This window comes from Neovison vison, chromosome 2 (genome assembly GCF_020171115.1).
Source record: "Neovison vison isolate M4711 chromosome 2, ASM_NN_V1, whole genome shotgun sequence".
NCBI classification, from domain to species: domain Eukaryota; kingdom Metazoa; phylum Chordata; class Mammalia; order Carnivora; family Mustelidae; genus Neogale; species Neogale vison.
The window spans coordinates 173124848-173140632 of NC_058092.1; the positions used below are offsets into that span (position 1 = coordinate 173124848).

At 33.0% G+C, this 15785-nt stretch overlaps 1 protein-coding gene across 2 annotated transcripts in view; it reads right to left on the reverse strand.

Annotated features, from left to right (window-relative positions):
• Positions 1–592: 592 nt before the first annotated feature.
• Positions 593–15785, reverse strand: part of IPMK (inositol polyphosphate multikinase) — a 51051-nt gene continuing 35858 nt past the window's right edge. For both annotated transcript variants that reach the window (XM_044239531.1, XM_044239530.1), the window contains exons 7-8: positions 7431–7512; positions 593–5712 (exon numbers count right to left, since the gene is read on the reverse strand). In XM_044239531.1, the coding sequence (XP_044095466.1) occupies positions 5090–5712; positions 7431–7512 (705 nt within the window). In that variant the 3' untranslated portion in view covers positions 593–5089. The remainder of the gene's footprint in view (positions 5713–7430; positions 7513–15785) is intronic.

A 15785-nucleotide genomic window follows, 5' to 3' on the forward strand; every position in this document is an offset into this window, starting at 1 on the left:
TCACAGCCCTGCTGGATATTGGTTAAGTATCAGTCATACCCCAATAATATTTTACCCCATATTTATATTGTTTTTTCTTTCTACCAGATAGTACATATCTTGAGAACATGTGCTGAATCTCTTATGCAGCTTTTCAAAATCTCCAAAGCCAAATATGGTGCCTAATATTGGACAGGCATTTGATATACCCTTTTTAATTAATGAATGAAAATAATTAGGTCACTGATTAAGTAGCTGATTCACAAAACTTCAAATACAGGCAAAACTATCTTACCCACTTCTGAAGTTTTACAATTGTAATATATATCTTCACAGCCAAGTCAGTTTGTTCTGTTTTCCACTTCTCCTACAAGGTTGATTCCAAAGACTTTAGTACAACTCATAGAAAAATATTCAGGCAAAAAAGTTAACATTTTTTTCATTTGCAATGCATTTTTTTTTTCCTGTTACTAGCTTGTCTTAATCATCCTTGAATCCTTCACGATTCCTGTAGTTTCTGGTACATAACATGCACTCAAATATTTGTTTAATGAGTATGTTATTTTTCAATTACCATGAGTTTGGTAGCATAATACAATTAATAAAAAAAAGCTCCAATTGCAAAACATTTTAATAGGTTGTCAAATATACAGTTATTAGAATTATCTAAATATCACTTATAAAAATCGGTATATCACATTAGATGATTCTATAAAATAAAAACACAAATCACACATTGACAATAACCCCTGCAGTCCAAGTCCAAATACCCCCCATCAATACTACAAATTACAAACACATTTAAAAAAAGACATTGTGTAGACATTTAAACCAAAGTAACTTTGACTACACTAAATACATTCATTCATCAAGTAAAATAAATTTAGCATAGTCACTAATACAATTTTAGGTGCAATTTCACATGCTTTCATAAATCTTCCAGTACAACTCCCTATAGTAAAGTGTCTTTGTGCACACCAATTTCATTTATACGCAGGTGCATTACTATTTGAAACTATTTCACTTCATAATTAAACTTACTAACAGATTGTAAGTGAACACCAGGCCAAAATATAACCCCATGATGACAAAGTTTAACAATTAAAACTTTTAAAAGTATATTCTAATTTAATCGCACAAATGCTATTTCCTCTTATTAGACACTATCAACATAAGTAACAATTTAAACACCAAAAAACGGAGACTCCAACCTTCCTAAAATATTAACAAGCATTTTAAGTAACAATACAATCACTCTGTAAGTCAAAAATTTCATATTCATTGCCAAATTTAAAATACCAGTGGTTTGAAGATGAGACTGAGGTCTAAAGTACTTGTATGAAATTGTAAAATACAATTTTAAAAATGTGCAGTAATTTGCTTATGAATATGTAATGGAATGTTTTTCACAGTAATGTTCTGTTAAAACACTACTCTAAATGGACAGCCTAAAAATAAACGTACCTTTACCAGCAAAAAAAGTGAAAAATTAAGGCCTTTTTATCCTATCTATAATTACTACCTGAACTCAAGAGTCAAATAGAGGTTATAATGCTGCAAGTATTATTTTTCACCCAACATATTGTCAGTTGCTTCATCTCAGCTCAATAATCATTACCTTATCTTAACACAAACTCAAATGCTAGTTAGCTTCACTATTGATAATGCATATTTTTCTGTATCTCTCTTTTAATTAAGTCCCCAGACCCACCCCATCCAGAGAGAATGCAGACAAGGGTTAGGGCTTTGTCTGAACTGCATATTCAGGGCCAAAAATGCTGGGCACATGGTAGACATCCGATATTTTTGAATGAATTAAGGAGAATGGCCTATAGGCAACTCTACTCGTCTTCCCAAAGCATTGATAGACAATTGCTACCTCTTTACATGATCAAATTGACATTTTTTTTTTTAAACAAATTGCTGTCTAGGCTATAAAAATATTGCAGGATGTAGTGGAATGATAACTGAGGCTACAATCATATCAAATCAAGGTTAAAGGCACTGAATAAGAAAGATTATTACAAAGCATTGTAAACAATTTTAAGAGCAAATCAAGTTTTAAAGTATCAAATGGTCTGTTAAGAGAATACTAAAATGATGACAGTGTTTTAAAAACAGTAATTTCTCAAATAAAATTGTTTCATACCATTTTCTTTCATCCTGTATTTTCTACAATATTCCAAATCCTAGAAACAAAAGTTTTCAGTTGCATGAAATATGAAAATTACAACTGAAATCTTTGAAAATCACTTTTTCTTAAGTTATATTATCAGTATATAGATATTATAGAGATAATATGAAAAACACTGCCTTAGAAATCATAAAATAGTAAATTATACTGAAAATCAGAAAAAAAAGTTCTTATTCAGTTTAACACAATCTAAAGCCCCATAATAGCAAATTGTAGTGTAAAGAGGAATACTAAGTATGATCTTTCTAGACATATGAAACAAAGAGTAATGAATACTGAGTTGAAAAGACCACAAAGCTCCATGTTAGAGCCACTTAATATACACATTTTCACAACTGTTTCTTGAAAAACTATTTAGATAAAATATTTAGCATTTATCAATTTTTAATTTATCTGAATCTATGCAACTTCTATCCATATTAAAATATTAGTGTAAATACTTTATTATAAAACTATTATACAATTTAAATTTTTATTAGAGAAATGTATTATTATACTATCCACAATCTCTTAAAGTCCTTTTCATGAGTGCATTCCATAAGAAATACACTAAAATCATTATTTATGTTTCCTAGGGGGAAAAAAAACCTATGATAATCCTATTAACCCAAACTATATCCTTATTATGCTTATTTCTTAAACATGTACATGTTTAAATATGGTTGGTGAATAGTGATCATTCTTCTCCACAGTGGTAAATTTCAGCATAATGTTAAATGGCTAAACATAATGTTAAACTGGGCTAGACAGTAAAATATTCACATCTAGAATACATAAACAGATACTTCCTCTGTGATATGTAAGATTACTTATAATGTAACATAAAATGGGCATTGGATAATAGTGATAAAAATGTAAACAAACAGAATTAAATGTTAATCCCTTCCCTGAAAAACAAATGATAAAAGCGCTTTTTGTTTTATTAAAACCAAGATTATCTACTGTATCAAAAAGGTAAGACACTGATTTTTCCAAAACTGTATTTCCAAATATGGATAAAGAAAATCTAGAAAGCGGATTCACACTTTATTGAGCTAAAATGTGCAAAAGTCTGGTAATACTTAGATTTATTAAATTTACTGTACAGAGACCGATACCATCCCTTACAAAAAAATTCTTATTAAAAGACTCAAAATTATTAATTATCTGAGCTTATTAAGACTTACTGAACTACTGTCCAAATAAGAACAACAGAAGTCTATACTGTAGGAGAAAAAAGGTAAAATTAAAAATTTGACTATTTATGAGCACTTGAAATTTATCTCCCCCAAAAAGCTATAGCCAATACCCATTTAGGCAGTAAGAAAAATATGAAGTCTCTACGAAAAATACTTATACTGACTCTAAAAAAAAAATTTTTTTTTGCTCTAACAAAATGTATATGAATTTTAAAGTAATTTAGGTTTAATAGATTTACCAAACACAGAATCATAGAGCATTTGGTACTTCTGTCTGTGCTCAGATATTTGCAAAGTACGCTTAGAGATAAAGATAAAATTGTGATACTTTCCTCAGACCAAAAAAAGCTGCTTAGTTTAAAACTTTAATTTGTAATTCTAGAGGGAAAAAGAGGGAAAAGTCCAACAGCCCACAAATCTAAAACATTTTTCAGGAATATGGCAAAACTGTTAACTATTTAGATGTGTTATTAGTAAGTCAAAGTACAATTAATGCTTTCATAAACAGCTAACATATTTGTAAATCCTTTTAGGTGGTAAATGTGAAATGCAGATAATACTTAAAAATCTCATTTTTCCAGGAAAAATAGCATTCCCCCCACCTATCACAAAATTAAATCATAATTTCTCTCTGGAATAGGGTAAAGAACTGTTTAAGAGTGACATAGAAGCATGAATTTAGATATGCACCAAACTCATAGAGATGCACTAATTTACATAGTACTTTTGATAACATAATACTTGATGGTGTCCTTCATTGCTTTCTAAAATTCTGAGAAGCACTTTTTTGGCAACATATATTTATACTGTTGAACTAAATGGGGACATATAAATACATGAATTTTAAATGAGAAAATTCTCAAGCTATTTAAAGGAGAAATAAGACAAAGCTTCAATCATCTACCTTTTAAAGCTGCATTTAGAGCAAAAGGTATTATACGTTTTACAGCACTTTTCAAATGTAGTAAATATAGATTCCAATTTTCACATCAATGAAAGATTTTAAAAGAAAACCATTTTGTTCCTTGCAAATAACTTATTTCTTCTCCTAACCCCGACAAGAATAATTAGTGACATTGATTTCAAGATTTTTGTTGTTTAATTATTTTTCTCATTAAGTATAATATATTGAAATACCCATTTTAATGGAAATTAAAAGAGAAAATCTGCTTTTTGAATGCAATAATTCTAAATTGCTTTACTAAGAAGCACCTTTTGATATGCTGGTCTGAACTTTTAACATAAAACCTAAACAGTACTTAATTGTTCTGAAGTAGAATTTTCTCCAGTTTTAATGACTTCATACATAGTAATACCAAGGACATCAACCTGTGCTTTCTAGATTTTTAAAAGTGTTCCATTAATTTAATGAGTTTAGATATGGCTCATTGTCAAGGTTCAGTGGACAGAGACTTCATGACAAATTGGCTACAGAAAGCTAAATAAACTCTTAATGACTGAATAATGGTTTGCATCTTGGTTCAGCCAGATGTTTAAGCCATGTACCACCACATTCCCTGCTTAAGATTCCTAAGTTTCTTTATTCTTCATAGTTTTCTAATGAGCAAATAATTAGTTTTCCTGAGTAAGATTATAAAAAAGATAACCCTCCTACCAAAAGTATAAAGACAAAATGTAGACTCACAATATAAATTTTTTACATAGCTTTACAAGTACAGAGATATTGACTGCTGCTCTTATGGTTGCCCCATCCTTTACAAAGACTGCAGCAAAGGATTCAATTGTCTAAAATACTTTGCAGTACGGTAATTAAATGCTTCAGCCCATAAACATATCCCTCATCTATTGAGTTGCTAGGGAACACATGAGCAAAATCTATCATTCGCACTTCTGCTTCTGAAATCTCTTGGCAACCAGTGGGAAGATGATAGAAAACTTTTTCCAGTTGGGAAAGTACATTTCCATTTAAATGTTCCTGTGACATGCTTTTCCACCCATTGTCTTGCTCTATATTTTCAACTTTCAATGAAGTCTGACTGTGATGCCTTTTTGAACACATTTTTCTATGACGAGCATACATCTTGGAGAGGCTTTTGCCTACCGAAGCATCTATTTTTCCATTCTCTGTGGAATTTAACACATGAAAGTTATTATTGTACTCTAGTACTTCTGTGTCTGACAGTTGCCCTTTGGACAGAAGTTTTTCTACCAAAGTTCTGTCATTCGATTTTGTAGTAGTTGGCCAAGATGAACCTTCATAAACAAACAGTAATGAACTTGCATAAAAATTAAGCTGCTTCTGATTTTCAAACCACTGCAGAATATTTTCAATCTTCTGAATACTGGCAGCAACCGCATCTTTTCTTAAACAGAATCCATTATGAAAAAACCTGGAGACTCCTATAAACAGGAAAATATTAGGATTGTAATGAAATTATGAACGAGCTGTCACATGGGAAATAAACTCATCTTAAATACAATTCTTCAATTTCTTCCTATCACCCCTTGCAACTAGCTGAACAGGTAAAATTCTAGTCAGACATAGAAACCTGAACCTCAACATAATTTTTAGTGAAGATTCTCTTATTAGAAAATGACACTTCGGTAAAGTAAAACATACTATTTAGATTAAAAAAATTATTACACAAAGACTGGTAGTTTAGTTCTCTCTCTACATATATATTCTCTTAAGGAATGTGATTCCAAGATTTGCTTCATTTGCTAGTGTGAGGGATTTATTTTTTTTTTTCTTTAAAGATTTTATTTATTTATTTGACAGAGAGAGAGAGAGAGAGTTTGCAAGCAGGCAGACAGGCAAGCAGAGAGAGAGAGGGGGAAGCAGGCTCCCCGCTGAGCAGAGAGCCCAACTCGGGGCTGGATCCCAGGAACCTGAGATCATGACCTGGGCCAAAGGCAGAGGCTTAACCCACTGAGCCACCCAGGTACCCGAGGGATTTATTTTTAATTAGATTACTTGTTTGTTAGAATCACATTCAAGAGCTAATCTAAAACCTAGAGTCAAATCACAACTACTTGTAATGGCAACAAATGCCCATTACCAAAATACCAAATCATAACTATAATAAATTCTTTCTATTCTTAATAATGTTGATTAAATCAGTCTTCACAAAAGTTAAGCTCACTTTGGAGATCAAAGCTACTCCAGGTTGAATATGTTATTCAAAACTGAGACTTTTATGTGTTTTAAACTATCAGATTATTAAGCCTCTTTTCACATTGTTTATGCCTATTTTATCATATTTGAAAATTTATGGGTATATGTAACTTGATTTCTGCTTTTAAATAGTTTGTTCCTACACTGTGGGTAGAAATTGCTAAAAACATATACTCACATTAGCCTGCAAAATATTTTAACAAAGAGACAATCTGAGTATTATCCTGCTATTGGTTATGTAAACCAAGGCAGATACTGTTAAGATCACACTGTGTGTGTTTGTCTTCTATATATAAAATTAAAAATTTTTTTCAAACTACACTACACATAAGCTCTTTCCCATCTTAGGCAAAGCTAAGAATAAAGTTTTTAATAGAATATTATTTCCAGGAATCTATTAGGGTATCATTGCTTTTGTAATAGCTCGGCTATAACTATTTCAGAGGCATTTATGTTAACAGGCTTTAAACTACTTCTAATGCCATTTATTTTTACTATGTGGTTCTAGAAGCTTATAATATACAGCTAAATTAGACATGGGAGATTTCGATAAAAATACATTACATGCAACAATATACATCTTAAAGTCTCTTATGTAAAAAGCAGTTTTTACATTATGATTTACACACTAGGATTTGAAAGACAACCTCTAGTTTTAGGACTTGAACTATATGGCTGGTTCACAGATGTTCATGATTTTTTAATGTATAATAAGAAATGAACTAAAATAAAAAAAGGCACTCAAGGATTCATAGTTTTGGTGTATTACAAACCAGGAATTATGAATAATCCAACTGTATAAATTTAAGGGTTTACATTTATTTATTATGGATCGAATCATTATACCATCATTTTACCAAAGAACTGAGACCGAAATTATTTTAGAATTATTTTGATAACTGTGCAGTAATAAAAGTATTGAAATAAGTTTTTCAATCCATACCATCTTTTAAAGTTTCTTTTGTTAAGCTTCTTCCATAGTGCTGGTTTTGTGTCTCATAGCTGTCAGAATGAACATGGTAAACCTGTGAGAAAAAGCACTGAATATTAAAAACTAATCGTCCTTGACCATGTGGGGTTTACCCAACAATGCAATGATAGTTAAGGTAGGAAGATCTACTCATATTTCATTCTAAAAGACTCAAGAAGAAAAAAATTCATATCATATCAATGGATGCTGAAAAGGCATCTAAAAAATTTATATCCTCTATTGATGAAAACTCTTTAAAAGGACTGATAAATATTTCCAATATGAAAGAATTATCAGCATCAATCCACCAAAAGCTAGCCTCGAGTTTAAAAAGAAAATAAGGAAACATCTTGTCCTAAAATACAAGAAGCTTTTAGAAAAAGTATTCTACCACAATTTTTTTTTTTATCATCTATCTAATATCGTTCTGGAATTTCTAGCAAATATAGATAAGAGAAAGGGCATAATAATTTGGAAAGGAGATAAAAATATTACTCTTTATAGGTAATAGTTGTGTATTGGAAAATCAACTGAAAAGCTAATACAAACAGTTAAGAACTTGAAATGGTTACTGAGTACAAATTGGTACCCAGAAATAAGCTTTCCTATTTCAATATATTTCATAATATATTTCATATATTAGAAAATATAATGGAAGACCCTACTTACCAATGCAACAATAAAGAAATAAACTAAATAAGTGTAAGTCTATATAAAGATATCTTTAAAACATTCTTAAGACATACAAATCACCCCCATTGTTCTCAGAATGGAAACTCAGCATCATAAAGGTATTAATCCTACTTAAATTAACAATTTAATTTACTTAAATCAACAACTAAATCAATTTACTACTACTTATTCAACAACTAAAGGAGATTAAAATAAAACAACTTTTTTTAACCATATAAACTAATTCTGAAGTTCATATTTAAAAAAACAATAGGTAGGAGAAATCCAAATAAGAGTAATGAGGGACAAGCCTTGCCATCCTACTAGATATTAAAATATATTTATATTTTCCAGCCTTATTGAGGAACGTATGAGAAATATAATCATACATAGTGTACGTGATTATTTGCCGCACATACACACTGTTAATGATTACTAAGATCAAGATAATTAACATGTGCATCACCTCACAGTTAACTCATTTTTTGTGCATGTGTGGTGAGAAGCCTTAAGAGCTACTCTCAGCCAATTTCAAGTACACAGTACCGTATTATTAACTAGAGTTACCATGCTGTACAGCAGGTCCTTTAGAACTTACCCTGTAACTGGAAGTCTGTACCCTTTGACATACATCTCATTTCCGCCCCCGCCCCAAACCCTTAGGAGCCACCATTCTAATCTGTTTCCATGAAATTGGTTTCTTTCTTTCTTTTTTGGGGGGGTGGGGGGGTTCACGTGTAAGTGGTACCACACATCATTTGTCTTTCTTTGTCTGGTTTATTTCACTCAGCAAAATGCCCTTCAGGTTCATCCATACTATTGCACAGTAGGATTTCCTTCTTTCTTGTGGCTGAATAAGATTCTGTTGTGTGTGTATATATATACAAACTACATCTTCTTTATCCATTCATCTGTACATGTACTGTTTCCGTATCTTAGCCATCACTAATAATGCTGCAATAAACATGGGAGTTCAGATATCTCTAAGACATTGATTTCATTAAAACATATCTTTGGAATCAAATACATGAGAAGTTTGTGAGAACAGTATTTTAAATCAATAGAAAAAGATGGATAATTAAGTAATGATAGTGTCTTTAGGTAGTGATCTGGAAAAAAAATTAGTTGCATTTATACCTTATACAAGGATAAAGTCCAAATATATCAAATATAAAAATGCACAAAATGAAATGATAAAAGTATCCCCACAAAGATGGAAGAATAACTGATACTAGGGAAGGCATTTCTAAACAGAACTCAGAAATTTCCTTCATACACAGTATGTTTTAAAAAATGTTCATAGTGTTTTTGCCAAGCACAAATCAAAAGACAAATAGACACAGAGAAAAAGTATTTAAAATTTATATAATGAACAAAGGGCATGACTACTCTTATGTGAAAAAATGAAAAAAAGGATCTTAATAGTTCACATAAATCAGCTCTCGAACACAAGGGGAGCACAGCCCTCCCCCAAATCGTGAAAAATCAAGTGTCCTGGACTTTGCGAAAAGTTTCCCTGGAGCAAAACTGCTCCTCTTTCAAAATTACTGCTCCCTATCAAGGATACTGCCAATATCTACCAAAATTACAAATGGATATAACCCTAGCAATTCTCCTATAGGAACTTGTGCCATAAATATGCTTGCATACTGGTGAAATGATGTAGGTCTCTGTTTATTCATTTGTAACATTATTTGTAATAGCAAAAGACTGGAAACAATCAAAGGGAGCTGGTTAAGTCATGGTGTAGTAACAGTGTGCCACTGTGGAGAGATCTTTATGATATGTTAAATGGAAAAAAAAGTAATATACAAAACCATGTTCAAAGTAAGTTTTTTAATAAAAGAACACATATATGTGGTATTTGTATATGTTAAAAATATCTCTGGAAGGATACACTGGGGAGAAAATAGTAACATCCTGTATGGAAGGTGACTTCTCACTGTGTACGTTTCTACAATTTTTGGAGTTTGAGGCATACAATAATGTACCTTCTCAAATTTTAAATAAATATATATATATATTTTAAAGATTTATTTATTTTTGAGAGAGAGAGCATACACAAGTGGGCGGAGGGGCAGAGAGATAAAATCTCAACCAGACTCCCCACTAAGTGCAGAGCTCCACCTGAGCTGAAACCAAGAGTCACATGTTAAACCAGCTGAGCTATCCAGGCACCCCCTAAATAAATATATTTAGGAAGTATTAAGAATATATTGATTTGGGGGCACCTCGGTGGCTCAGTGGGTTAAAGCCTCTGCCTCCGGCTCAGATCATGATCCCAGGGTCCTGGGATTGAGCCCCGCATCAGGCTCTCTGCTCAGCAGGGAGCCTGCTTCCCTTCCTCTCTCTCTGCCTACTTGTGATCTCTGTCTGTCAAATAAATAAATAAAATCTTAAAGACAAAAAAAAGAATACATTGATTTGGGAATTGATATAATATCTTTTAGTCTGTTATAGTTAATTACCATCTATTTCAAATGCTATACTTAACTGAAAAAAGTTCAATTACAATCATTTTTTTTTTTTTTAAAGACTCATTTATCTATTTGACAGAGAGAGAGATCACAAGTAGACAGAGGGGCAGGCAGAGAGAGAGAGGAAGGGAAGCAGGCTCCCTGCTGAGCAGAGAGCCCGATGCGGGACTCGATCCCAGGACCCTGAGATCATGACCTGAGCCGAAGGCAGGGTCCCAACCCACTGAGCCACCCAGGCACCCACAATCTTTTTTTTTATCAATTCCCAAATCAATGTATTCTTTTTTTTAATTTTATTTATTTATTTGACAGAGATCAGAAGTTGGCAGAACGGCAGGCAGAGAGAGAGGGGGAAGCAGGCTCCCTGCTGAGCAGAGAGCCTGATGTGGGACTCGATCCCAGGACCCTGAGGATCATGACCTGAGCCAAAGGCAGAGGCTTAACCCACTGAGCCACCCAGGCGCCCCTACAATCATGTTCTTAAACACACACACACACTGCCTACTAAAGAAATATAATTTGGGGTGCCTGGGTGGCTCAGCAAGTTAACTGACTGCCTCTGGCTCAGGTCATGATCCCAGGGTCCTGGGATTGAGCCCGCATCAGGCTCCCTGCTCAGTGGAGAGCCTGCTTCTCCCTCTCCCTCTGCTGCTCTGACTGCTTGCACTTTCTTGTTCTGTCAAGTAAATAAATAAAATCCTTAAAATAAATGTGTGTGTGTGTAATTTATCTTGAGCAAAGTGTTACTATGAATGGAAGAAGGCACTTTATAAACATCAAAAATTACATTTGGCTACAGGAAATATTATTTTTATAAGAACTGTTAAGTATATCCAAAATGTGTTTTAAAATAACCACTCATGTTCTCTATACACATAAACAGGTTTAAAAGAGGATTCTTGGAAAAAAAAAAAAAAAGTAAATTAATTAAATAAAAAAGAATTTCCGGGGCACCTGGGTGGCTCAGTGGATTAAAGCCTCTACCTTCGGCTCAGGTCATGATTCCCAGGGTCCTGGGATAGAGCCCCGCATCAGGCTCTCTGCTCCGCAAGGAGTCTGCTTCCTCCTCTCTCTCTGCCTGCCTCTCTGCCTACTTGTGATCTCTGTCTGTCAAATAAATAAATAAAATCTTTAAAAAAAAAAGAAAAAAAAGAATTTCCAACATGATAGAGGTGTTAGCTAATCTAATGCTAAGGTGGTAATCATATTGCAATATATAAATGTATCAAATCAACATGCTGTATACCTTAAAATTACACAATGTTATATGTCAATTATATTGCAATAAAAAAGGATGAAATTGAGAAAATTAATAATCTGAATAGATCAATGCAAAAAATGAGAATTTTCAAATTTTTAAGTACATAGTTATGTGAACCATAAACTAGAAAATGTACAAATAAACCCATGATTTTCAAAATAAAAACTATTCTACTTATTAGAATAAGGGGTGTATTATCTGAGCTAAATTGTATTTCACATATAAGAATCTACATTTCACACACAGACTAAAGTTAAATAGTTTCAGTGGAACTCCTTTATTGATCTTCTCTTTTCCTCTATTTCTATTTTACAGTTAACACTGGAATGGAAAGAAATAGAGTATCTCCATCTCTACTCTCTATCTCTGCTGACTGCCCAGTCTTAGCAGCAAAGATACTTGTAAATCAAAAGTTACACACCAATCTTGAAAACATCTAAACATGTAGGGAAAAAAAAGTTTAATGGAAAGGAAAGCTGGGAGACATGAGTAGGGCAGAATAACAGGCAAACGGGCAAAAGCTGGGGAGTCTGGCTGGCTCCGTCAGTGGGAGCATGTGACTGACCCTTAATCTCACAGTTGAGTTTAAGCTCTACGTTGGGCATGGAGCCCACTTAAAAACAAAAACAAAAAACAAGCAAAAGCAAGTTCTAGCCCTTCCTAGATCATATTTCACCATATGAGTTGCTCATTTTGTGTGAACTTAAATCTGAAGCAAACAAATAATATCTTTAGCAAAACACCTTTCCGATTAAGTCAATTCAAGATGTAAGAGGTTACTATCATCATATTATAAAGAAAAAAAAAGATAGTCTGATCTTTAAATAATGTGCTCAATAAATATCAAAGGACAAGAATCATTTCTCCAATTAACTAGGAATCAGTGATTAAGAAAAAGTACTTCCCTTCAAAAGTATTTCTTTGTCAAATCTTTAAATTATTGCCAAAAATACAATGGAACATCTGAAAATTAAATCATTTAAAATCTTGAATTCTATGATTTAAAGAAATTTCAGATAAATTTCTATACATTATATTTTAATTACTTTTGGCTAATGAATATAATAAATCCCTGTAATTACATCTTGGTTTCAGAATCAATACAAAACTGGAAAATTAAACAAGAATGTATATAATCGTCAATCCATAAGGACACTATTTTAAAAAAACCAGTAAGTCCTAAAGCAGGTTACTTCTCTTAAATCTAACACTTTAAGAAAATATACACCCCACCTACCTATAGGTAGTATGTTTCAGTCACCTTACATAAACTCCTATCTCACAATACACATTACTTCTCAATTTTTTTACTTTCCCTTGTTGCCAGTTCAAAAGATATCTCTTGCTTTTCAAAAGTTTGTGTAACACCACTTTACTTTCACAAAAGAACTACATTAATATCTGTTTTTGCTAACCAAAAGAGGCCAAAGAGGATTTTCATTTCTATAAAGAAAGGCAAAAAGTGAAAATAGTGTTCAGCCTTTGTTTGGAGGTAACTGTTATAGAGGCAACATGAAACCCCAGCAGCAAGAGAAGCACCACCAAACTCCTTCACAGGGAACTGCAGTCAGCATTCCAGGATCAGGATGCCATACCTTTGAACTGTGAGTATATGTGCTTTACTTGATGAATTTTGTGCATCCATTAGCAAGATGGAGCCAAGATATCAGAAGAGCCTGAGGGGTTATTTCTTGAGTGTGGGAAAACTCAAAACTTTTCCATATAAGTTAATGGTAACTGAGTTTTCACTTGAGGCCATGTCAGATCACAAAAAGTTTCATAGGAGCACTCTACTTTCAGAGAGCAAGGAAAAACTGTACCATCTTTTCTAGTCACTCTATAACGCTCCTTTCTTGACTCCCTTGCTCTTACAGGCTCTACTCTGTTTCTACCTGTTTTGTAACACATATCTCAATAAATCTTGTTATTAAATCAATCGGTCTTTTTTTTTCAAGTTTATTTTTCAATTTTTAAGTTATCTCTACACCAACATGGGGCTCGAACTCACAATCCTGAAACAAGAGTTATGTGTACCACCAATTGAGCCAGCCAAGCACCTGAAAGTTAATTTTTTTTAAAGCTTTCTTTTTTAAATTAAATTTTAGTTAGTTAACATAGAATGCAATATTGGTTTCTGGAGTAGAATTCAGTGATTCATCACTTATATACAATACCCACTGCTTATCACATCAAGTGCCCTCCTTTTACCCATCACCCATCTAGCCCACCCCCCACCTACCTCCCTCCATCAATCCTGTTCGTTCACTACCATTAAGAATCTCTTATGGTTTCCCTCTCTCCTTCATTTTGTTTCCCCCTTCACATATGTTCATCTGTCTTCTTTCTTAAATTTCACATGAATGAGATCATATGGTATTTGTCTTTCTCTGACTTACTTTACTTAGCATACTACATCCTAGCTCCAGCCATGCCATTGCAAATGGCAAGATTTCATTTTTCTTCAGTCTTATCATCCACATCATCTTGGGATCAATGAAATATAGTATAATTACTGAAGGTCATTAAAAGTAAATAATTCCTAGGGGCACTTGGGTGGCTCAATTGGTTAAGTGTCCAACTCTTGATTTTGGTTCAGGTCATGATCTCAGGGTCGTGAGACTGAGCCCTGTGTCAGACTTTGTGCTGGGAGTGGAGCCTGCTTAAGATTCTCTCTTTCTCTGAAAGGGGAACCCTCCTACACTGTTGGTGGGAATGCAAGCTGGTGCAACCACTCTGGAAAACAGCATGGAGGTTCCTCAAAAAGTTGAAAATGGAGCTACCCTATGACCCAGCAATTGCATTACTGGGTATTTACCCTAAAGATACAAATGTAGTGATCCGAAGGGGCACGTGCACTCGAATGTTTATAGCAGCAATGTCCACAATAGCCAAACTATGGAAAGAACCTAGATGTCCATCAACAGATGAATGGATAAAGAAGATGTGGTGTGTGTGTGTGTGTGTATATATACATATATATATATGTATATATATGTAGTATATAGTATATATATATAGTATATAGTATTCCACACAATGGAATATATATAAATATAATATATATATATAAATATATAAATATATAAATAAATATATAAATATATAAATATATAAATATATAATAAAATATATAAATCATACTATATGTGTGTGTGTGTATGTGTGTATATATATATATATATATATAGTATTCCACACAATGGAATACTATGCAGCCATCAAAAAATGAAATCTTGCCATTTGTGATAACGTGGATGGAACTAGAGGGTATTATGCTGAGCGAAATAAGTCAATCGGAAAAAGACAACTATCATATGATCTCCCTGATATAAGGAAGTGGAGATGCAACGTAGGGGGTTTGGGGGGTAGGAAAATAAATGAAACAAGATGGGATTGGGAGGGAGACAAACCATAAGAAACTCTTAATGTCATAAAACAAACTGAGGGTGGCTGGGGGGTGGGGGGCAGGAAGAGGGTGGTGGGGTTATGGACACTGGGGAGGGTATGTGCTATGGTGAGTGCTGTGAAGTATGTAAACCTGGTGATTCACAGACCTGTACCCCTGGGGTTAATAATACATTATATATTAATTAAAAAAAAATTCTCTCTCCCCCCTGCTCACACCCACTCTCTTAAATAAACAAATGAATAAATAAATAAATAAAATTTAAACAAATAAATATAAAAAAAGAGAGATCCTAAACCAGCATAGAAAACTGGCAAATTATTCTGCCTGCAAAACCTCTTCTACTACTAGCTGAACAGAACAGAAAAGTATTTAAATATATTTTTGAATATTTGATATATTTGGTATATTTCAGTCTAGTCAGTGATAAGAAGGGATTTTTTTGTTTGTTTAAAGGCATGACTTTCCTGGAGGGACATTTTTAAACATTAGAGTATAAACTGCACGTATCT